The 24,857-nt window shown below is 35.5% G+C and overlaps 1 protein-coding gene across 3 annotated transcripts in view; it reads right to left on the bottom strand.

Moving 5' to 3' along the window:
- Positions 1 to 24,857, bottom strand: part of DENND4C (DENN domain containing 4C) — a 73,656-nt gene that overhangs the window by 18,996 nt on the left and 29,803 nt on the right. For 2 of the 3 annotated variants that reach the window (XM_035309403.1, XM_035309405.1), the window contains exons 4-23: positions 24,021 to 24,090; positions 22,616 to 22,785; positions 20,993 to 21,234; positions 20,049 to 20,115; positions 19,334 to 19,392; positions 17,879 to 18,023; positions 17,339 to 17,514; positions 14,052 to 14,152; positions 12,369 to 12,587; positions 11,187 to 11,332; positions 9,982 to 10,017; positions 9,602 to 9,732; positions 8,411 to 8,543; positions 7,741 to 7,947; positions 7,022 to 7,150; positions 6,136 to 6,280; positions 5,649 to 5,795; positions 3,439 to 3,564; positions 2,553 to 2,693; positions 149 to 1,296 (exon numbers count right to left, since the gene is read on the bottom strand). In XM_035309403.1, the coding sequence (XP_035165294.1) occupies positions 149 to 1,296; positions 2,553 to 2,693; positions 3,439 to 3,564; positions 5,649 to 5,795; positions 6,136 to 6,280; positions 7,022 to 7,150; positions 7,741 to 7,947; positions 8,411 to 8,543; positions 9,602 to 9,732; positions 9,982 to 10,017; positions 11,187 to 11,332; positions 12,369 to 12,587; positions 14,052 to 14,152; positions 17,339 to 17,514; positions 17,879 to 18,023; positions 19,334 to 19,392; positions 20,049 to 20,115; positions 20,993 to 21,234; positions 22,616 to 22,785; positions 24,021 to 24,090 (3,738 nt within the window). The remainder of the gene's footprint in view (positions 1 to 148; positions 1,297 to 2,552; positions 2,694 to 3,438; positions 3,565 to 5,648; positions 5,796 to 6,135; positions 6,281 to 7,021; positions 7,151 to 7,740; positions 7,948 to 8,410; positions 8,544 to 9,601; positions 9,733 to 9,981; positions 10,018 to 11,186; positions 11,333 to 12,368; positions 12,588 to 14,051; positions 14,153 to 17,338; positions 17,515 to 17,878; positions 18,024 to 19,333; positions 19,393 to 20,048; positions 20,116 to 20,992; positions 21,235 to 22,615; positions 22,786 to 24,020; positions 24,091 to 24,857) is intronic. The other variant, XM_035309406.1, reaches the window with a different exon arrangement.

The raw sequence follows: 24,857 nt of genomic DNA, 5'->3' as shown, positions 1-24,857 counted from the left end.
TACATGAACTGCAACATTTTATTTCCAAATACCTGAAGGCTATTTTCTAGAGCTCGTGCTGTCCTTTACTTCTTCCAGCTTTAATACTACTTAGGTAGTAGCACTCTAACTTTGCCTACCTTAATTTTTTGTATTGAAAAATACTTGCCTCATCATCTGAGTAGTTATACACTGAAGTTACAACTCCCCACATCTTACTGGCCACATTGGCAGCCTGTTTCATGCCTGATTTCAGAACATCCATTTTTGGTCCAGACAGTATATTGTCTAACTTCAGATTGGATAAAGTTGTTACAACTGATCCTAAGGAGCCATGTGGAGAAGAACGACCCAGTCCTGTCAAAGATGAAGAACGCTCCTTCTGAACCCGTGGATGCATTTGTTGTTTTGGTCGCCCAGTAAATGTTTTGGATCTGGAAACAGAAGGACTTCTGCGATTTTCATAGGACTCAGAGGATGGTGGGATAGAATCCAAAGGCAGGCTTTTCCTCCGTTCCTGGGAGTGACCAGGTGTACCAGGGGCTTCTGCTTCCCTGCCTGGCTTGTGCAGTTCCATGCTGGGAAACTTACTGCCCAGTGGGTTCTTGAGATTCATATAGCTCTCTATTTCATCTGCCAAATTGCGTGCTGCAACTGGTGACACCAGCTTTTCCTCTGGTTCAGGGAGTCTTGGTTGGATGCTGTCAGTAGCCAGCAAAGATAAAGGATCCAAGCCTACTTCAACATCTTCCCTTTCAATAGGCTTAACCACTCCATAAAAACTATTCCTTTTAGGAGTTGCATCTTTGGATTCTGTTTTCTGGTTTTTGGACTCAGCTAACTGTTCAATGTTCATTTCTTCCACATTGGATGCATTTTCATCTCTTCCATTCCCAAAATGCTCCTGCCCTTCCCCAGGTTCTTCCAGCACTGGTGAAGTTCTGTGCTCCAATTCCCAATCACTATCAGTCACACGACTCCAAGAGCCACCTTTGCCAGAGACCTGCTGGTCAACAGCACTATCAAAACTGTGGGATTTATTCATATGACAAGGTGAAGTTTTCGCCCCAGATAAAGCTGCTGTTAAAATCTTGGCATCCGCTCCCATCATTATCGCTATTTCTCTGGAATGCAAATCCAAGCTCCCTTTTTTCAGCAGCATTCCTGCCCTGCTTTCACTGCTGAAACTGCAGCTTCTCTCTGAAAACAGCTTCTGCCTCTTCTGTCCTTTTTCACTTATTTTCTTTGGAGAAACATCACCAAAGACAACATCTTCAACTGAATCCTGAGTTATGAACAGTGGGCTTGAACCAGTTTCTAGAAGAGAAAAGGCATTACATATGCTATACATAGCCATCAACACTGTTTCTTTCCTGAAGTTATGTGGCCTCCTTATCACTGAGAAGACTGTGGGTGCCACAAATCTCCATGTATCCAATAAAAAGTTTAACACTGATATCATCAAGTTATTTTACTGGCTGCAAAGGCATTCAGCAGATAACGAGTCATCTACTCTTTTTGACTCTCTGAATGCAAAGCTTTCTGGCTTCTACCTCCCTTCCACATGCCACCTCAGAGCAGAAAGTAGGTACTACATCTATGAATGAAGAGAAAGTACAATTATAATTAAAGATATACTTTATTTTTTCTCTCTCCCAGAGCTACATTCACAGATATACACATCAAACTTCATAGCTCATTCTGGTTCTGAACATAAGTATCATGTGTGTCTGCACAACACAGAAGCATAGTTTTGCTTATGACATACACATATGTGGACGAACATAATATCTGACATATGCTGAATTTATTTAACTAATCCTATAAATGTTCCCATTTCCCCGGGGCAATATATGCCTAGAAAGCTGTGTTACCCAGGAAAAAATGCTGACTTTAATTATCTCTGTAAGGAAGGTAATTCTACTATTATGTGAGGATGCTAACAGAGGACCAGATGCACCATATCCACTGCTTGAGAATGTTTGAATCTAGTATTGATGCTGCTTTTTAATAAGTCATTAGTTTTCATAATGGTCAGAAAGATTCTGAGGAAGTTCTTAACTGAGACTCAGTGCCTTGCTATCAAACTACATGCCAACTGCCCTCTTACGACATAAAGTTCCTGCTGTTTTATCCCTAATCACTGAAGCTGGACTACATTACCTTAGTCAAGGACAGGCACAAAGGTAGGGAAAAAAAATATGTGCCCCAGTATTTGGATCTTATATATCCTTCTAACAGGATTTCTAACAGGAAAACTAACAGGGATTCTCCTGTTTTTCTAGTATATTACCAAAATACACTCAGTATGGGACAAGAAAAGTCTTGATTTCAGTCTGCTCAACACTACTAATTTTCAACCTTAGAATCCACAGGTACTTTTTAAGTCACCAAAAAATGATAATGGTGGGGGAAAAAAAAGGATAATGGTGAAAATCAAAAATGTTTTGTAAGACATATGGGCCTCTAATAGATGTTTGGTGGTTTTTTCATTACATAGAATCTAAGAGGTTACAAAACGTTATAGCACAAGCTCAAGACTTCAGGAAGTTCTGCTTCACACAGTGACTCACCACCACTGTTTTTCCTCCCACTGCTATCAAAAATGCCAGATGGAACTTTGACGATACTGTTACCCCAGGCAGGTGTGTCTGTTGGACTATGAGTCTCTATATTCAGCTGTTTATTTTCATCAGATTCCTTAATGCAAACCTCTAAAATAAAGAAAATGTGAACTTCAGTTAATTTAACTAAATAACTATACTTACACTCTTATGGAAAAGAAATAATCAAACACTGTTCCCTTACACCATTACAGCCTAAAGAATCAGTCCTACCAGGTATCTTGGGAGATGACAGTAGTTAGTATTACAGAGAGAGTGCATAGCTGTTCACAAGGTTACAGTGTGTGTCAGCTTCATCCTTTGGTATATTTTTAGCTAAACAAAGTAGAGCAGTAACTGCAATTCTCATTTTTTTTTATGCAGGGCTATTTGTTTAATGATAGCATCAGAGGCCCTAATTGACATTAAGGGCCTAATAACAAAGATATGAAACAGACTCAGTAATGAAAAACAAAATACAGAAGAACTAAGGACAAAATCTGGAAAGAAGACAGGAGATGATCATATTTTCTACAGTAGGGAAGAGCTTGTAGGAATAAGTAGTGCCTCTTATTAGGCTAACTAGTACAACTTTAAAAATGTTCAGGTGTTTAAATATGCAAATTAGATAAATGGAATATAAAATACTGTATGCCCTAGCACAGATCCAATTTTTTTGATCTCTATGAAGTTGGTCAAATAAAAGACTATTTTTATCTAGATATATTCCACTATTATTATCTAGAGTACAGCAAAAGTCCAGAAGATTCTATCATGTCGAAAAAAATTGTAAATTTATTTTACACTTGTAAATTTATTTTACAAGTATTCGTCAATATAAACATGCATACTTAACCTCCTATTAGCTCTTCAGCTTTAGAAGAAATGTCTTTCTCCATTTGTGTTTCCGTTGCAAGAAGACTATCTCCATCATCCTTTAAAAGTTCATCCTTGGATCCATAGCCCTGGTCTGACTGACCACCTGTTCAAAGAAATACAAACACTTGCCTCCAACTTCCTTTCTAGATTTGTTGTTTTTCAATAAGAAAATAAGTTCTTTCATTTGTACTGAAATTCATTTCTTTCATTCTGTTTTGCCACAGAAGCTCAGAGTAAGAATCACCAAAATGTCTCATCTGTGTACAGATCTACTTGGTGATGTTGACAGCAGACATAAGAGTTTTCAATGCAAACTTACTTTTTAAATTTACATTAAATTATTGCGATATTACATGCTATCCCCACCCAAATGGTACAGTGACTAATTTTCCTGCAGTGCATCTCCCTTCATTCATTTCCCCTTTCATCAACATCAAATATTTAATTGCTGTGCAAGCTAAATTCTCACATGATCTACAAAAGAAAGTTACACATGTACAACAGTAATTAAGTCAGCTTCTAACAATGAATACGTCCATGAAAACTATTCTACTATAAATTATGCTACATCTTTGTGCTAAAGTACAACCTACAGAATGTAACAGAAAAAAACAAAAACCTGTATTTTAAAAAAGGTGTTCCTCCATGATAGCATTTACACTTGATAGCTATTATTCATTCTTTGAAAAAGTAAATACTTTTCCTTTTTTTTTTTTTTTTCAAAAACATCTACCAAAGAGCAATCAAAAACCACTCATTTTTTTGTTAACTTTTATCGTATGTGATGCTGTACATGCAAAAATACACAAATACTATATGGGACATATCCCTCAGCAGCATGTTAAAATGTGCCTCAGAGTACCTATTACAACACCTGACAGTATTTAAAAACATAGAAGTGTAAATTACTGAGTATTATATGAAAGGTATTAGAAGGCTCCATAAAACTTGAAAGACAGACATTATTTATCTATAATATGTATTTATACACAGAATTCACTTTGACATTCTTTGGTCCTTATTTTCTCCCTGTCATCAATTCAGTGATATTAGTCTCTGTGGTTTGCACTGAAGTGAAAATACCCTATCAATAAATGGGCAAATTACCTGCAGAAGTAACATTCAAGGGTAGAATTAATGCACACGTGCATCCAAGGCTTCACACCATATAAAGTCTGCACCCCACACCATGATAGTCAAGGACAAATGCAGCACCCGAGAGACAGCAAAGAGCAAAAAGCAGAGCAACAAAGAGCAGAAAGAAGGAAAGTTCAGTAATCTAGGCAGGCATATCAGATGAAGAACAGGAATCAGACTCAAAGTTATCTTTAAAGGAGGACTTGAGATATTTAATATCATGAAGAGTGTGTAAGAACCATTTGTACAGTAAGTGTTGAGGTAAACAGAAAGGAAGCTTAGTTGAGACTGTGCACAGGTAATATGTAATCAGTACTAAGGCAGACACTAAAACCCTGAATTTTGGTATTGCTATCTCAAGTAGTTAACTTTGTGTGCTCTTTTCACTCCAGTTTGGCCTAGAAGAGTGCATGCCACATTCAGATTTTCCTCAGCTTATCAACATTCTTTCCATTCATACAGGGTGCCTCATGTGGTTCTGATGATTTTTGTATTCATTCTCAAATCAGGCAAACACTGGCGAGAAACCTGAATATAGCTTTTAAAAGCACGGTTTACTACAACAAAATGTAACATACTAATTCTAGAAACATAAATTAGATCATCCTGGATCAAAATATGATCAACAAAGAGCAACATTTTAAAACATTAGCTTTGAATCACCTCAGCAACTTTCACTCTTTTCCTCTTAACACTGATGAAGGTTTTACTCAGACTACTAATTTCTATGAATAAATAATAATATGCAGAAATTGAAGACTTATGTCAGAGGCTTTATGCCTTTTATAACAACTAGCACAAAAAGTAAAGTTCATGAGACCACAGCAAGACATTTAGCTTAAGAGTACTTCTGCTACAGTTCATGCTAAATTATAGAAGCTGCATGAACTGTGGTAGAGACTGTATTTCTTCACATAGACCAACTCCATGCTTCATTCTCTACAGCCTCAGGAGGGGAACATGGCGGCAGTGGAGGGGAAATTAACAGGAAAACAGAAAATGTTGCCTCTTGGGAGACTGTTAGTAGTGAAACCCAGCAGAATCTAGTACCTGTGCTAGAGTGATTATCATTGGAATCAAGCCTGACTAAGTCACTGACGAAGAGAGTGTGCTCCCCACTGTTAGCATCATTAGAACTATCCACGCTACCATGGCTCACCATGTCCCCATCACTTCCACCCGTGGTATTCCGCAGAGCTAAAGACATGAATGAGAGCTGGTTAGTAAGAGAGGATTTTAAATTTCAGATTTTCAAATACATCTAGCCTCTTCAGACAACAGTAAATACTTTCGCTTGCACATATAAAATGAGAATATGGAATTCTAGCAACAGAACTTAGACAATTCATTCTTCAGTGTAGGAAAAGACATTGTAAGACAAACAGTCTCAGCATCAAGCATCATGTTGACTATTATCAATTTATATACATTTAGGAAATATTTTCCACTTGTAAAAGCCAGAATGTTAGGTGCAGTCCTTCAGAAAGCAAATCATGCTCTCATTCAGCAGAAAAATTCATTTCACCTAACTTATTACCTGATATCACAAGTACTCGTGGGCTCTGCGTTGCTTTCTTTAGGCACTGCCTAAATTGTGCTGTGCCGCGAACTACATTTCGTACCTTTGTCCACAGAAATATGCCACTGCGGTTACTGCTAGGCCAAGGAGACTCTAAGACTGCCTACAGAGAGAGACATTGCAATAACAACAACACAGTAACAAATTTACACTAAGAAACACAGTACAGTGAGAAGCTTCTCTTTCCATACTCAGCAAAGGACACTTCCTGCCAACAGTGTGAAGGACAAGTATTAGAGTCTTAGCTCTTCCCTTTTATCCTACAGCTGTGGACACACTGGCTGAGAGGCAACTGACTATGGATCAAGTTTTCCTGAATTAAACAACGTGGATTTTATTCATACGATTAGTGTATGGTAGGAACAAAAAAACATAGTAGAGACTGTTCTCCAATTTCTTTACATAGTTTACTATGAATTTCCATTAGAAAATTACAGAAACATGTAAGCAAGGAAAGCATGAGGCAGCTACTTCAACTAACCTAATCCCAACCTCCATCAGTCATGGATCACGCTGCCTTAAAGGATACACCTAGGAAGAGATGGCTGTGACATGGAAGTAACTAGACAGGTTCCAAACCTTGGAAGTGGAAACACTATAAATGTATTTCAACAGAATTGTTGGTTAGACAAACAGCACAGGAATGTAAAAGTAAAAAATGTAATACCATACGCTGTAGATCAAGTCAAGTGTAAACTTGTCTGAATTGCTGGCTTGCCCAACAGAAACAGCAAATTCAACTGAAGAGCTGTAATGAACAGTCTTCAAATCATGCCACAGAATAAAGGGAATAAAAAGGCAAGGGAAACATTGGTCCAGTATCCTTTAACGAAATTTCTCCTACCTTATTGTAATAGCCATAAGTGATTGCATTTGGCTGTATTCCAGCATTTTTCATTTCAAAGAGGACTCTCACGGCCTGAACAGGCTGACCCCACAGTCCACAGAGTTGCATCACAACTCTGTAGCACACCTGACAAAATACAGAAGTCCATAGATTAACTGATGACAAGGATTTTGAAACAGCTTAAGCTCTTCCCAAATTTCGCACAAGTAAAAGGGAAAACCATGTGAAAGCAGCTACTCAACCAACAGCCAGAAGAGGGAGCAAAAATTAAACAGGAAATTACACAAGCTGAAATAACATCAAGAGTCACAGGCAAGCGCTTATTTTTTTTCCCCACTTGGCTTTTCTGTTCGTGAAATAAAGGAGGGAAGGAAACACCCACGCAAAAAAGTGGGATAACTTGCTTCTTTGTGTCTGCATATACTACTGCAAGAATGGAATGCTGCACACAAATCCATTATCCCTTCAGTATGATTGCAGAGCATTAATTCAAAGCACATTTTAAAAACAGAGATATTCAAGAACTGCCCTCTGGAAGAAGTCTAGGAGAAGATGAGCGACGCTAAGTTGGATTACGTGAGTAAGCTGACACTATGTCAATGATAAAAAAAAAAAAAAAGAAATGTTTCTAGTTGTCTTAGGCAGACTTCTGTAAGACCATTTGCACTTTGTCTTTTGCTCTGTGCTCACGGTAATGATACTTTATTCAGACTTGCCTCATCTAGTGGTTCCACGTCAGTTTTCCTCATTTTAATTAGAACATCGTATGCCTGCTGCAGTGCTTTGACCTTGGGATGTGCAACTCTGATGTAGGCTGGCAGGCAAATAAACCATAAGCTGTAACTGTGACTGTAGAGACATTTAGCCCACTGTGGGGGGCTTACATAATACTTCTTGGCTAACTTATGGGCTGTTTTTATTTCCTGTAAGGGTGAGAAAAAACAAAGGCGACAAAGATGGAACCAGAGCCTAGAAAACATTAGTAACTCAGATACTAAGCTATTAAAAGTAGGCATTTAATAACAATGGACAAACATTAAACTGCCATTTATTCTTAGCACCCTCTTTTGAAGGTTCTCCACAAATAAAAAATAGCATTTGAATTATGCCTCCTACTTCCCCCCCATTTTAAGCATTCATTTTAATTTCATTTTGTTTTATATCATGGCCTGAAGCTTAATGACTAGTTTGACAATAAACTTTTATGTCAGATGCTAATTTATTGCTTTCCATTTCTTTTTCTGGCAAGTTTTGCTTCCCAATGGTTACACATAGACCTAGACTCCAGCAAAGTAATTTGTAGTATAAATAGGCAGCAGTAATTTTATCAAAGAAGCTTAATATCTTTCAGTATTCACATGGTGATTATGGTAAGACTTATCTGACCTGTTTTGTCCTCTTTGCCATGAGTGCCGGACTATTTGAAATGCTGCTTCCAGCTGGGTGTCTGCTGAAGGAGAGCTTGAGTTCCTGAGGCCTGTCAAAGAGCTTCAGATCTAGGCGTGGAAAGTTTTTATAGCTATATAGATAGTTTAAAAAAAAAAAAAAAAGAGGGAAAAGCTTTTTATTTATCTGCTGATACCAGGAAAGCCTTAAAAAGACAACCTGCATGCAAAGAACTGATGAACAGGAAAATAAAGGAACCAGGGGATTTATATGTATTTTTATAACAAGATCCTTTTAGTCCTGTTCACAAAGGTATCACAAAAAAGAAGATGCCTTGGACATTAACCAACATGTTAAAGTAAATTCACAGTGAGGGTGACGGAGCACTGGAACAGGCTGCCCAGGGAGGTTGTGGAGTCTCCTTCTCTGGAGATATTCAAGGCCTGTCTGGACGCCTACCTGGGCAGCCTGCTCTGAGGAACCTGCTTTGGCAGTGGGGTTGGACCCAATGATCTTTCGAGGTCCCTTCCAACCCCTACAATTCTGTGATTCTGTGATTAAATCTCAGTAGACCATGGATATAAGACCCAGACCACCATCCATACCACAAAGGTCTGAGAAGCACTGATGATAAGTAATAATAACAGCAGCTGGAAACAGAACCTTCTTTGCCTCCAAGAAAGAGCAAAAAAAAAAAAAGAAGCATAACCATAGTGCGTGCAACTTCCCACTTCCTGCATAGGGCTGAAATACTCTGAATGGAAGAAGTCTGAAAAGTGGAAAGAGTGTTTTTTTCTTTTGGTTCATCAGTTGCAGATAAATAGTACTGGGCAAATCCATTACCCACACGGTCATTCCCACCCTGGAACAAAGACTACTACAGTTCCTACAAAATCCACATAACTGGCTCAAAGAAAGACAGACATTAAATACACGCAGCAAAGCATTACTGCAAAGTTGGCAAGTAGTTACTAAAAATTACAACCAAAAGCTACTTGCCCTCAAACATGCCCACACAAAATACTTACATGCCTTCAGAAACTTACTGGAGTCCAGAACTATCACATCTTATTAAAGATGTCCTTACCTTTTATTAAGGTAAGTCTTGTGCCAAGCTGAAGTATCTGCTTTGCTGAACATTGTAAGTGTTCAAGTACTCCAGTTTCTCTACATTAGTTGATTGAACTGTACCTGTATTTTGGTGCTCGGTCTTGTCCATCATCTGGGGGAGGTTCTGGTGGCATTATAAAGACTGTGTGTTCACTTTTTTGTGACTCATCAAGCTCAATCAACCGTGCATCTTCGACAGAATCTACATCAACCTGAAAACAGAGTTTGTAATCTGAGTCCTGAGTTTAGCTTTGGGATAAAATGTACATTATAATATTGATTATATTAAAATATACGTAAAAATATACCGTTTCTGTTCTTGATTTTATATACTATGTGTAAGCACAATATATAAAATGTATTGTATTTGTTATCAATGCTCAAATATCATTTTCACGGCCCTGTCTCTTCACCTTTATTACATGGTAAATTATCTCTGAACATATTGAGGGTCAAAGTACCTTGTCACCTTTTTCTGTTCCTTTATCTGGAAAGAGCTAGGAAATGAGAAAAAATAACATCAGACTTGATTCCCAACAGAAAAATATCCTAAATAATTCTATTACAGCCATGTGTTTTACTGAAATATTAAATGAGCAGTACCAAATTTTCACATTACTCTGGAAGTACTTTCTCTTTCAAACACTTACCTTGCTGGAAGCAAGAAGAGGTAGTTACCAGAATGCTTTCAATCTGTTGACATTATGGACTAAATACAAAACCTTAAAGAAGGCAGCTTTAACTTAGCTTAATTGAAAGAAACTGCTTTTTGCATGTAATTTCACTATGACAATTTAAGTACGCAACACATTAATAACTTGCAATTATATTAAGTTATCAACATTACTAAACAGAGCATAGTCTAGACACATGTGGAGATGCACACCCCCTACTCCGCAGAAAGAAAAATAAAGGCAAGGATACTTTGAAACATTTTTTGTGGTCTGTTTTAAATGGTATTTTGATTGGAAATGATACTGAATCAACGAGACATTCTAATAACAGCTTGGTGCAAAAATCAATGTTCTGTCCAGAAGACATCATATATATGCACATAAAAAGTATATAAAAACCTCTAGCTACTAAATTTTATCTTGTGAATCTGTCATTTTTCAGATGAAGTTATAAACCTAATAACCTATGTAGCCAGAAACACACTGAAGAGACTTGGCTTCAAAAAAGCATGAATGGGTTACAGCAATCTTTCTCAAATAAAATGCACGCAATGAAATGAGGTCTTATCTTTATAAATCAGTTTTGACCACAAGCCTGAGCACTAGGTATGTTTTTATGTTTAAAGTTTGTCATGTGAAGTTTGTCATGTGAAAAGGAACACCACAGATAGCAGTGGTAGATAACTAAATTAGAGTGAGGCAGATTACCATTTAAAACGGAAGATATAAATGACATTGTGTGAAAGTGTCATGAACTTCCCAAGTTCTCTTACAGCTTGACATCCTACAGGGCTTTAATGACAGACTCCTATATTAACACAGAAAATTATGACCATTCAAGAAGATGAAGGAAGAAAATGATTCAGCAATAATAACCAAGAATTCCAGTCTCTCACACTTGTTACAGAGTGTACCTGCCTTTATGAGTAAAAGGTAGGACAGTAACAGAAAAACAAATACAAGCATATAATTTAATTTAGTATGTTTTTCACCTTCTCTATGCAGTCATCAAAAAATGCCAAGCCAGTATCCTTGTCACTCACAAAACTGCACTCTTCAATAAAGCTGCTGAATATCTGTGTTTTGGTGAGATGTGTATAGAACTTTGTATAGGCACGGTCTCTACTTTTTAAAAATCCTGGTTAGAAAAAGAAACACAGAAGTAAATACCAGTTACAGGTTCCATAAGAAACTAAAATATAAAGTGTTAACATAAAATATTTACAGTGTTAATATATAAAATATTGGCTTTATTAGTAAAAACAACTACTTACCATCACTTGCATTCAGAAGATTAAAATAACTTTTTTTGTATAAGATTTATTCCAAACAATTAACAATACATGGCATGCAGTTGCCCCCATGTTATCACATAATCTGTTTGCTGATTTGTTGACTTTTTATGCACAAAAAAGGAGAATGTGACCTCATCCAAAAGCAGAAGCATTTAACATTTTAGACAATAATAAAAAAAATCCCCTTCCACTATCCTAGGAGGTAAACCTTTATGATTTTCCAAGTGTTGAAATAAGAATCCTATCTCAAATCTCTCTTCTAGCTAATTTAAAACAAAAACTCACCACCACCAAAAACAAACCTACCACCTCCCCCTGCAAAGAAAAACAACTCCCACCCCAGAAAAAAAAGAAAAAAGCAAACAATCAGACAAAAACAAAACAAGACATGCCACCAGTGACATTCTATCTGGCATTCAACTGATGAACAGATAGGAAAAAGTCAAGGTGATATACTGAGTGATAAGGTGAAAAAAATAAGATGACCTTTGCCAACTTCTGTTTTGTTATGTTTCTGAACTCTGCTCAGTACTCTTATTTTCCCATTTATATTAAAAAAAAAAAAAAGTTACTTTGCTCCTCATCAGTGGGCTTCTGGCACTTTTACTCTATACTAATTGAGAAATATTCTTTAATTATCAAGAGGTCCCCTTACAGAATGTGCCAAAGAAAGAGGGCATCCCCCTGTTGAAAGACAACTTTTCTAATAGCAGAGTTGTTACTAAACAGGATTCTATTTGTGTGTATCAATATCCTAATCAACTTCAAACAACTTGATTTTATATAACTGCAATTCCAAATATTGCCAAGAGCTGCATAACCAAAGGAAAACTTGGGTTAACTCCAATGCTATCAGCAGTGTATTTGTCTAAGCCTCACCTTGATGATCAAACAAGGAATCAGCAGCAGTTGCTTTATTTGAAGGTGCCTGGGTGATTGGTTTGAGGAACGTTCTGTAACCCTTTAAAATAGATGCCATGAAACGTAGGAAAGCTTCCTGGATCTCCATCTCGAGTTCTGTCATCTTCTTCTGCCAGGAGAAATCTGCCTCGATAGGAGTCATCTCCACTGCTGAGCCTTCTGGAGTTTTCTTGTGAACTAGCAAACAGTAACATATACAATCCTGTATTAAAATGCAGCATAGTTGAATAGACAGTATTTACAAGATGTTGAAGATTTTTCTTTCTTTTTTTTTTTTTTTTTTTATTTCCCATATTTAGAAATTACCAACACTGTAAATACATTCTCTTCTTGTGCTGTTACTACTTTCCAATAGATCTGGCCCATATAAAGGGTCTAACTTATTTCTAACTTATTTGTTAGAATAACAATTAAGTTGTTTTTCTAACTTATCAAGGTGTCTGTGACTTGAGAAAACGAGCATTAACTTAACTGAGTTTCTGCATTCCCAACTAAACATTGTCTTTCAGTAACACATAAATACAAAGAATTCTGTTTTCCCTGTTCTGCTGTCTACCTAAGATTGCACATCAAGGAAAAAAAGGTGCTTTAAATAATTTTTCCAGTGAAAATTTTAACATTCTTGTATACCAAAGGATGGAAAGAAGCAGATGACAGAAAGAGTTTATTATTGGACTCTTAAAAAAGAAGAAGAACAACAAAAAACTAGCAGGTACTGCTTCACCATTGAACACAGTTCCAGATTTTTATTATAATATAAATGTCAATAATAATAATGTCAATAAAAATAATACAGTTAATATTGGAATTCAGTCTGCAGCATTTACATATTAAGTAGAGTATCATGCCCTGCTGATAAAACCAAAAACAATGCAAAACAAAAGGTGAGGTTTTCTAACAGATTAAGTAAAGGCAATCTGGAGGAAAAAAAAAATGTGAGAAAGGAAATTGAGGCAAGAAAGCCCCACTCCTAATTAATACATTTTCTGTTTCCATAGTTTACCAGCTTTTTTATCTGTTGTATACCCATGAAGCTATCGTCTCCTTTATAAGAGCACAACTGGACATACTCTGAACAAGATTGTCTTAAAGATCCGGTCTACAGACAGATAGAAGATAAACCTGCAGAATAATTTAGTTACAACTTTGTTCTTACCTTTATAAGTCATTAGTATGATGGTCAGTTTTTCCTCTTCCTTTTGAAAAAAATACTTTCAACATTTTGCTACTTGATTATTTTTGTAGAAAAGTCAGTATCTGAGATATTCAACTGTATCTGCACAATACCAGAAGTATTGTGCAGTATCTTACTCAAACACTCATTTCCGTTATTATTGATCACAACTATGAACATTGTTTATGCTGAGATCCAAATGTGTTTCCGCTGAATCTTTGTTTAAATATAACTTAATCATTACTAAAGGCTGAAAATTCCCCAAATTGAGGAAGTGACAACAAAGAAAAAAGTCTAAAAAGATTTACACCACATGTTACAAATAAGTCCTTACATTTATATGCTACTTATAATTTAAGACCTGTAGATGTATATCAGAAAATTTAGTATTTTTCTTTTACTATTTACTTTCCCTGCTTTAGGTAGTTTCTGTTCTTATCCCTTCCCATTTATTTTAGATATTTCACCTGCTGCCAGCTGTGGGTGCAGTTTCTTTAAGGTGCTGAGCAGACTTTTACATGGCTTCTTAGGAAACTGCTTCCAGTTTGTGCTCTTCTTATCATCTGATCTAAAACACAGGGGAGGATAAAAGGATATATAAAATACAGACCATATAGAAAAGAATAGCTTCCATTGGCCTAAGTTAATTTTCAGAAAAAGGAAATCATTTTGAAAAGAAATCTTGTCACTGTCCCTATTTGTCAGAAATAATCAAAATAATAAAATGGAGTGACATTAACTCAGCACTTCATTTCCTCAGAAAACAACAGTATAAATTGAGTTGTGGGTAGTTTTCTCCAGTCTGGAAGGAGGACTTGTACTGAGATCTGATTTAGACTTTTTGGTTGAAGTTTCACATTGCTGGCTTTCCTTTCAGAATCTGTACCGGTCTCAACAATGTAATCTGAGAACACTAATCTGTCTATGATTACTAGTTTATATTATTGTAAGCTTGCTGTTCTGTGACTAACACAAATAAAGGCAGTTTGCAATACCACATGAAGTTTAATTCCTGTAAAATGCTGGAAGACCAGTCAAGTAGCTCTATGCTCATATGCATTATAGTCACTGTCACATGTCTATGACAATTAAGTTCCCAATTCCAGCTTTAGTCAAAGGCTACCAGGGAATAGGAAAATTGGAAATAAATTTTACATTTTGGAAATTATGTGGTTGATTAAGCAATGGGATAAAATGGACTGAAGGTATGCTCATCTTTGTCAGAGGAACAAAAGATACACTACCAGACCTCGTTTAACAGATGAATATAGAGACAGAAGGGAGAGAATCACAAGAACTGCTAAGCCTCATTGTGGGAGACAGAAGGTGGAACAGAAATTCCCTAATTTGGTGTACAGCAAACTTTGATGCCACAAGACGTAATCAGTTATTACTATTTCAGCTGATGCTGTCACTGTCACATTGCACTTAGCATCAGTGGAACTGTTTGTTCAGTTGGCACAAACACGTAGCTTTCTTAAGGGAGGAAGTATACATTTGATGTATTAAAAAATAAAATGAATTAAAAAATAATAATTAAAAAAATGCATGCTTGCAAATATCATCTTTTCTTTCCCACAACAGCATGCCTATAAACAATATAAGCAGTACTGTTCCAAAAATGCAAGAAAAAAAAAATATAAAAATAAAACCACCTCTCAAATTTGCACCCAAAAAGGCTACTTTCCCTAATCAGCTTTTGATGTTACTTTCAAAGAGATTGTTGAAAACATCCAAGAAAAGACTTCAAGGAAGATGCTGAATGAATAAAAGACAATCAGTAGTTTTGGCAGTAAATGAAGATACAGTCTATCATAAGAAAGATACCAGCAAACTTGCCCTAGAAAGATGCCAGTCAGACAAGACTGATGTAATAGAAAACATTGATTTTTTCAAACGTTATTCTTCTACTATGCAGTCTTTCACAGACAACAACAGTGCTATTAGATGCTTTAACACCTTAAAAAATGCAACATTGCCATAGAAATAGAGAGGGGCAACAATAGCTTTGCATAATGTAGTATTTTAGAATTCTATTTTATTTCTTAGTAAGATTAATATTCTATATGATCTTCAACACAAATTGCTTTATGGAGATTTGATTTTACCTACATCTCTCTAAAATTGAGAAATATCCTCATTTCCAGGTTAAAAAAAAAAGAAAAAAAAAAAAGTTTTATAATGCAGGTACCAACATCTCTCATTTACTTGACGTCGAAAGTTAAAGATGTTCAATTCCTCTTAAAGTCACGTAAATAATATAGATGAAATGCGTCCAAAATGGACAGCAAAACACAAAAAGATCAGTTAGCCACTGAAAATGAAAATGACTTAAAAGACACTAAAGGAAAAGATGCTAGAATCTTTTCAGTTGTAGGCAAAAAAGACATCAGCTACACTGGTAGATTCTTAGTTGAATAACTAGTACCCAATTGTAAGTAGGGTTTGCACTTTATTTTTCCGTGACTCATTCCAACAGAATCTTTACATTCTTTTCTCTCTACTAAATCTACTGTTTTTATCTACTTCATTTTTTTTTCAACCCAGGCATCAATTTCCATTCTTTTTATAAAAAAAAGACAAATATTTTTCACTGCAAAGGTTATCTTCACATAAAGAAGTTATCTTCCTTGCATTGCTTTCACACCTGTTATCATTATTAATTTGATTGCGTAATACTTTTATATACAACAATGAAAATGTTTTTTGCAGTGTTTTTATTGGGGACCCAGGAGAAGAAAGAAAAAAAGCAAATAAAACACAAATATAATCTACTCTGTTTACTCTTTTCTTTGATGCTACTAATAACACAATGCATTTCAGTAACTTGAAAGAAGGATTTGATTCGGTAGAGCATCACAGGAGGGGTCCTTTTTTACGCAATGAAAAGCATTAAAGCTTTCAACTGACCCATAGATCAAAATAGATTGATTTTGATTCACATTAGTGAAAATGAAAGTCAAGAGTTAAAGTGACACAAGATGATGTAAGACTATATTTTCACACAGAAAAGACACACATTATTTAGTGATGTTCACCCTCAGATAGCTTACATCCCTCTTTCTAATTTCGATCTAATTACTCTAAAAATAAAGTAATTTATGAATTTAATAAATCATTTCCAAATCAGATATTTACAATCCCATTTAGATTTATTACAGAATAAATTCATTCTAGACGAGCCTCTCCTACAAAAGTTGTAAAGAAGCCCTTCACACAACACTCTTGATCTAGGACAAGCATTCAAAACATAATTAAGTGAAAATATTTTTAAACAAATATAGGCAATACAAAAATTTTTGCTTGCTTGAAGGGTCCCAAAACTCTCATATTCAAACCCAATATTCAGTGAACACAGGCAAATCAAATCCTGAAGTGGTGGAGCAAGGTGAAAATACATAAAATGGTGACACAATAAAAATAAACTGTTTTTTCTCTATTATACCTTTTGTACCATTTCCCTAATAATCAGTATGAGAAGTGAAGGAAAAAGAAAACAAACACACATTATCATTTCAAGCAACATCTGCAGCACATTATTTATTTTTTAATTTTATTGGCAGCCCCAAATGCTGACCCTTGACTTAGTAAATTTCAAATCTCTATGAAGCATTAGAAGCGAAATGAAAAAAAGAGGATAGGCAGAAACAAAGCCATATTTAACAAAACAGTTTTTAAATAAAGTTTGCTCTCTCTCAGGTAGTTCAGCAATTTCTCCATCTATAGATAGATGTAAAAACCCCATGGAACTTACATGTACACCATGTTTGTGTCTAAGTCAATGCACACAATGTCCTGTGGTGGATCATACAGATCAAAATACCGTGAATCAACTCCAACAATAAATGGAACAGGTGCACTGAGTACGGTGGCCAGAGACAAAGGACATAGGGGGATATATGGACATTGCCACTGAAATGGAAATATCATCTGAAGGAAAAATGAAATGAAACCAACTCATTAGAACAGGACAACACACCTTGTACAGTATAAAACAGGTGAAATTGTTACATGCAGCAAGTTGAAATTAAATTGCTAGGAACCCAATTACACTGTCAAAAGTGTCTTCAACTTTGATCACTTGTTTACAGTACATTTCTTACTTATCTATGCAAAAGCATTGATCATTTCAACAATTATAATAATTAGACATGCTAGGGTGATTTAACTAAATGCCATTGCTAGGAAAAATTATCATTTAACGCATCAAATATTTTAACTTGTAAAAGCCTCATCGTAATTATGGTGTTTCCAACAATTTCCCTTGATGCAGTACAGAACACCTTGTACTTACAGCTACTACAGCTTCAGCAACTCCTGTCAATACAGCTGGTCTAAGAGAATGAAGGAGAATCTTGCCTTCTAACAATACAAAGAGTAGCAGGGTGGCACAGTTTTCTGGTCCAAGATTCATAAGTAGAGTGCTGAAGTCTGCTCCACTAAGGGGTCAGTAGAAAGGGGGGAGGGGAAGAGAATATTACAGGATTTAAACATTAAAAGTGAGAGTGAGGCACTACTACTTAATTTCTGAAAGCGGTTTGGACCTACAAGTTGAATAATTCTTAGATATTTTATGTGTGGTAATAATAGTATGTAATGGCTGCCACCTCAACGTGAGATTTGTACTGCAACAGAAAAACCTAAATTCAAAATTACTGTTATAGAAACGTATGCCGTAATATGCTACTGCTAACTGTGTCATATATGCACGGGCACCTTGTCTTCCTAACAGTAACACAGATCTAACATGTTATCAGCTAATCCAAGCACAAAACAATACTATTAGTTTCATAGGATGAGTTACTTCAAGTAATAATAATGAATTACAGTATCTAATCTTAGCATCGCTATATTAAATTCTAATACGTGTCAGGTAGAAAATAAATAAATATATCCAGCATTCTCATACCAAAATACATTTAGTTTCTAGAGTTTAATCTCCATTTCATTTCTTTGGACACTATACAGGCATTTAGGAATTTTAATGACGATAGTAAAAATAGTAGAGGGGTGTAAAATATGTCCTTAGAAACATAATTACATGTTACTTTGCAGTTTGGTGGCTAGCTGCAATTTTTCCCTTTAGGTGGCTGTGTAACAGCTGAGATTTAAACATGGGATCCTTCTGCATATACAATATTATATATATCATTTAAAGAAAAAAAATGTAAAAAAAAGGTGAATTTTCTTTTTTTTTTTTTTTTTTTAATTAGAAACAAAACCAAAGAAAACAAATTAAAAAATCACATCATATTCATAGGGAACTCTAGCCCTTAAGGTGCTATCCACAGAGACTGCATCAATCTTCAGTCACAAATACTAAGTTATAACTCTGAGTTTTCAAAATGTTTGTGCACTTGGGCATTTATTGATCTCACATAACTGCTTAACATAAATGTCTCCCTTGGAACCAAAAACGGATAAATAGATCAAGATAACAAAAAATCTATCTCTGATATTAAAAAAAAAAAAGTGTTTACTACTTATATTCTAAAGATGCAAGATATTTAAATACATGTATTATTTCCTTACAGCCTCCTTTCTTCAGGATTATCAGTAATACTATTTTTTCATAAAAGACAGGTCTATGTCATAAAAACAACAGTGTCTAATATTTCAAATACATATTGAGCTTTCTGTTTATAAGATCTACTAATATTGAAATAGTGTTTGGCTTTCTTCTGTGGTTCATTTCTATTTACTTTGGGATGGCTCAAGTACAATACGTTTAAAACATTGATAATGATACCTTAGTGGTAATGGTGTAGAAACTGGCTGAGACAATATTAATGCATCATGGGCAGAAAGCTGAAACATAAAATAGTTCATGATTGGCAAGAACAATTCCAAAGTTAGCGAAGTAAAATATTCCAATATAACTACATATCCATAATATAATAAAATGCCTGGCAGACAGTCACAATGTCATGCAAGAAATGTGAATCAAAAACGTTTGGAGCTTTTGTTCACTAAGTCAGAAGAGCTTGTATTAGTCACCAGAATAATTCTCAGAAGTTACAATAAACTGTTTATGACTCATTGTTGAACATGTAGCTACTGCTAGGTGATTAAGCAGAGATCACAAGAGAGAGCCCCAGGGGACTAACATATGAACCACAGTACTTAGTGGACAAGTGAAAGAAAGATAAAAAACAAACAACCCCCAGTGGCACTGTGCAAATGATGTCTATAAAATTAAAGACCAATATATGGCAGAAATTTCAAAAATGCAAGTAGCATGTTGCTGCAGTCTGCACCACCCAAAATCTGAAATAGCTTCATTTGCTAGGTTACCCCAGGTTTATAACAATGTAAGAGAATGCTATTAAACCCATCTCCTCCCATCTCTCTTCCAGCAGTTGGATATTCAAAGCTGAGTAAAAAGCCTACAAGAAGAATCCAGGCTTTCAAAGGCAAAAAGAGGTATTAAGATAACTAAAAATGAAAGTAAACGTTTTGCATACCTGCACAAGAATTCTCGGCCTTTGCGGTGAAGGGAAAGGTATATTGTGCATAAAATGGGATATGTGCCTGAACAGAAGATGAGATGTTAGAAAACCAGCATTGAGGACTAAACAGGGACTGAAAACAATGTCACATTTTGGATTTTGTATGTACCATATGTTATATGGTACATAATATCATATGTTATACAAGTACAGTTACAATTTATTTACTGTTTTGATAAGTTTAGGAGCCTATTTACACAAACTGAAAGAAAGAAGCCTCACTCACTCACTTTTCATGAGTGAAAATTAATAGTGGCAGCTTCATATGTGCATGCAAAAGGTAAGAACACACTGGCCTTTAGACAAACCGTGTAAAAATCTCTGGTAGACTGCAAAAATCATCAAGTTTTCAGTGAAATTTTATGTTTTTGTTGTTGTTGTTCTGAATCCCATACAATGAAAAGCATCTTCTATAAAGTTTCATATTTTTATACATACATGTATATGGGGTGCAGGAGCAAGGAGGGGAAAGGGGCGAGGGAGCAGAAGGCAGAGGGAGAGAAACAGAATTCATCTGCAGTTGTTGTAGAGCTTCAATATGGACATATACATACTGCTAATGCAGAGTCCCTGAGCTTACATTTAATAACCTAAAATACAGGACTGCAAGTACTGGGATGTCTCAACCATTTTCCGTGTCAGACACGTATAAAAGAAAATTACACAGGCTTAAAAATTTTTTTAACAAAAAAGCAATGGTAAAAATCTGCAAATGCTACTCCTTTTAAACAGGAGAAACTACGATTTCTCTCAGTGCAATCAGTAACAACGTAAGCTGTACAGGGCAACCAAGATAATGGTAGAAATACAGCACATGGGAAGTGTGACATATATATCAGATGACCACTTGAGCTAATACAGCCATCTTTACACGTTAGCTTGAAAAATGTTTTACGTACTTTTCAATAGGAAGAGGATGAGGTCCAGAGACAGACAGTTTGTAGATGAACATAAGGAATTTTCGAAATGCTTCGAAGAAAGGCCAATGTGAGAGAAGGCAGATACATTTATTAGAATTGATGGACTTCGAAGTAACCACTTTCCTCTCTACAGCTGTCAAGAGACCCAGCTGCAATTGTTGCTTTTCTGTTAGCAGCTCCCGGGGATAAGGCTCATAAAACTGAATAGCAGCACCATAAACCTAAAAGATGAAGAAACACAACTGAACAGGCTAAGTATTTAACAGCAGTTTGGTTTACAATTTTTGAACTATCCATAAGTTATTGGTGTTTGCACACATAGTACAGTGGTTTTCTTAGTAGCTTGTGAAAACTATTTTTCATTTATTTAACATACACTAAGCATCCTTTTAAAGGAAATGTTAAGTATTTTGGACTCTTATGCCTCTCTTCCTTTTTGTCATGACACTTTACTCAAAGTATTTATACTCAGTAAAATGAAAGGGAAGGAACCAAACTGCATCCCATAACAAAACCCTACCTATTAACTGTTACTGGTCAAAAAATCACCTCACAAAATGACTGTATGCCGTAACATTTCTCTTATCTTTACCACACTAAACAATAAAAATATTTTAGTTTTGACTCTATTTTAATCACACTAAACAGGGACCAATCGTTTCTAATACTCTTTCTTGCATAAGTTTCATAACTGAATTATTCTAGCAAGTTCAGCAAAAGGAGAGCAGAGAGAGATGGGTACCACACCATATGTTATTTCTGTGAAAAATACTGGCAGCTACTGTATTCACCCTTACAAATGAAGTATTAATACCTTGGAGAAACACTTTTTTTTTGTTTGGCCATAGAGAAGTATATAAACTTCTCTGATGGGGGACTGGGAGAGTGAAAGTTAAGCTGTAATTGCTAACAGGGCCAAACTATTGTTTATTAGTCACAGACAGCTAACCACATATTACAATCACTTACTCCCTTTTGTAGTTCACACACAAGTGCACAGTTGGCAAGCTGAAGCAACAGCTGAGACACCAACTTCCAAAAAGCACTCCCTTGTTTTATCAGGTAGTGCTAATCCTGTAGTCTTTGTCTGCATATAGCAGACACTAACTTCTAACACATGGGCTGAGTCATGCAGCACATTTTTGTTGCCTGTGGGTGCTGCTGGGCTTTGTACAGATTCCACGAACTGTGGGTGTTCTAAGTTTATCAGTTTACGTGAATTCAGACAGCATCACTAGTTGCAGGAGATCACCAGTTCTTGACCACCTTTCACATACTGCCTCTCAGCATTTCGTTTTCTGCTCTTCTGTTGATTTCTGGTAACCATCTTCCTGCTCACACACACAGATAACTTCACAGCCCATTCATACAAATTCACATGGAACCAGCTTTTGATTTAATCATGGGAAAAGCACAGCTACTTCAACATTTCTAACACATGGCAAGTGAACATCACCTTCACATGTAGGCTACATTTCTATTGCTGGAAAGTTTTCTTGAAAGAACAGAGAAATCCATGATATGATTTTCTTATCCATGATATGATTTTCTTATCAGACATTTAAATTAAAAGCAAAAAACAGTCACAATGTGCAGCCATACCTTTTCTGCAGAAGAACAGGTCAGTACAAACGTTGAGAACACTGGTAGTGGATATTTGGTTTGAGGGTCCCAGCATTCAATAGTAGCTCCCATAGGAAGGCAGAAGAGAGGTACAGATTCTGACAATGGGAATGACTCATAGTTCTCTTGAGGGTATCTGAAAATTAAGCCTTTGTTATGGGAGAAGGAAAAGTTAGTGAATTTACTCTGGAAACCCTAAATAATCTAAGCTATATGTTTTCCACAATATAGAGATATGTCTGTTGCTTATTTAGACTTAATAACTTAAAATTGCATCCACAGAAGAAGAAAGTCTGTCATTTAAGAGACTAAATCATCCACATAACAATCGTTTAGAAATTGTATGAGAATACTTAATACTTCCTTTCAATAACAGCTCGATTACCAGTACATAGTGAAAGCTTATTACTGAAGATTTTGACTTTGAATCAGCCAGGAATTACTTGTGCTATTTAAATGTGCCATTGAAACAGATTTTATTGCCAAGAAATTCCTATGAAGAAAGAGATAATTATCTATTGGGATAGCAGTATAAGTATCTCCACTGAAAAAAGGATGAATTACGTCTGTATTTTCTGCTGAGTTAATGTGTTCAATCTAAACAAATTGTTACTCCATTTTCAGAAGTATATTTAAGTCTTGCTTGTAGAAAATGAGTCCAAAAGCATCAGTTTACTTCTGCTGTTCATCCAACTTTTTAAATGGTACACTGACTTTGTTATTCTATGTGTTTCATTTCTACTTAATAGTTTACTCTAAAAGGAACTTGTTGCATTTAATGTTCAGTAGAAACTTTTGGAAGTTTTTCTTGACTTCTGGAGGAAAAAGAATCTGTGGCAATGCATTAAAATTTTTAAAAAAGACAAAATCTTTCTTTTTCTTTAAGTCTTTCTCATTTATTGTTCAGAGTATTTTCACTCTCCTTTAATAAGAAAGGAGTGAATAGCTCTGGAGCTGAAATAAATGAACACATTTACATTTCTAATTAAAGACATTGCATTAACTGTGAGGCATGAAAGGAAATATGAATAAGGTTGATTGGAATTTTCAATTACTCTTCCTTCTCCTTCACCACCAACACAAGACACAAACTATGAAGTCATTTGTTAAATACGAAATGCCTGCTAGACTTTTCATTTAAACTCCTAAGCCACCTAACCTGTTATGATACACATTAAGTTAATAAAAAACAATGCTGTTTCTATTAAAGCTTTTTTTTTTCCTGGAAAAAAGTGAGGAGAGCAAAATTTCAATTTCAATTAACAAGCTCTAGGAAAAGTTTTGACAGACAACACTCAGCTTTTAAAATTTTTATTTGAATTCAAGAAGGTATTTGAACCTTTATGTTAACATGCTTAGACGGTCTGCTTCTAAAATTACTTACCAGCTTTATACGCTATTGAGTTAGAAGCTGGCACAGACTTCTTATAACAAAGGTATACACTGGAACCCCACTGGAAGACACAAATTTCATCTTGGAGCAAACAAAGACAGCAACAGGCACCACAGAAATCAAGTATAAGCATTTGAATATACTCCCACTTAAAAATGGAGCAGAAGTTTAAATAAAAAGTGTTACAAAATAAAATTGTTTGGCTGCTGAGTGCATTTAACTCAATGAATGTAGAATTCACCCTTTCCACATTCTTAGAGATTACAGATTTACATAAAATAATCATACCACTACACTATTCTTTGACTTATTTCCACACAAGAACAGGGAAAAGTGAAGGAGATTATTTGCAGCTTTCACAGATTACATCTTCTCATAAAATGAGGCACTCATAGGTAGTGAAATTCTAAACACCTCCAGTATTTAATTAATTAATTCACTGGAAGCCTTTAATATACTTCCATAAACTGTCTATTTGCATAGTTTTTTTGCAGTTTGCCGACCATTTGAAATAAATCATATACTTCAGCCTGAGAAAACTAAACACAAACCAGACTAAATACAAGCAAACATTAAAAAAAAAGTGTAAGCAGTAATTATTATTCTTACATATCTCTTTGACATGGTCTTAATAATAACACAGTAAAAAAATAATTGTTTCATTCTATGAGTATCAGCATCACCAAACAAACAAAAAATCTTAAAGAGTACCCAGACATGAGTATACAAACTAAACTAGTAATCACTTTTGAAGAAGATTCCTAACACAAAAGGAAAAAAATCAGTGTAACACAATACAAAATTGAAGTCTCACACGAGGTATATAGA

The sequence above is a fragment of the Oxyura jamaicensis genome, chromosome Z (assembly GCF_011077185.1).
Source record: "Oxyura jamaicensis isolate SHBP4307 breed ruddy duck chromosome Z, BPBGC_Ojam_1.0, whole genome shotgun sequence".
In the NCBI taxonomy this organism is placed as follows: domain Eukaryota; kingdom Metazoa; phylum Chordata; class Aves; order Anseriformes; family Anatidae; genus Oxyura; species Oxyura jamaicensis.
This window is presented reverse-complemented; position numbering and strand designations above follow the sequence as displayed.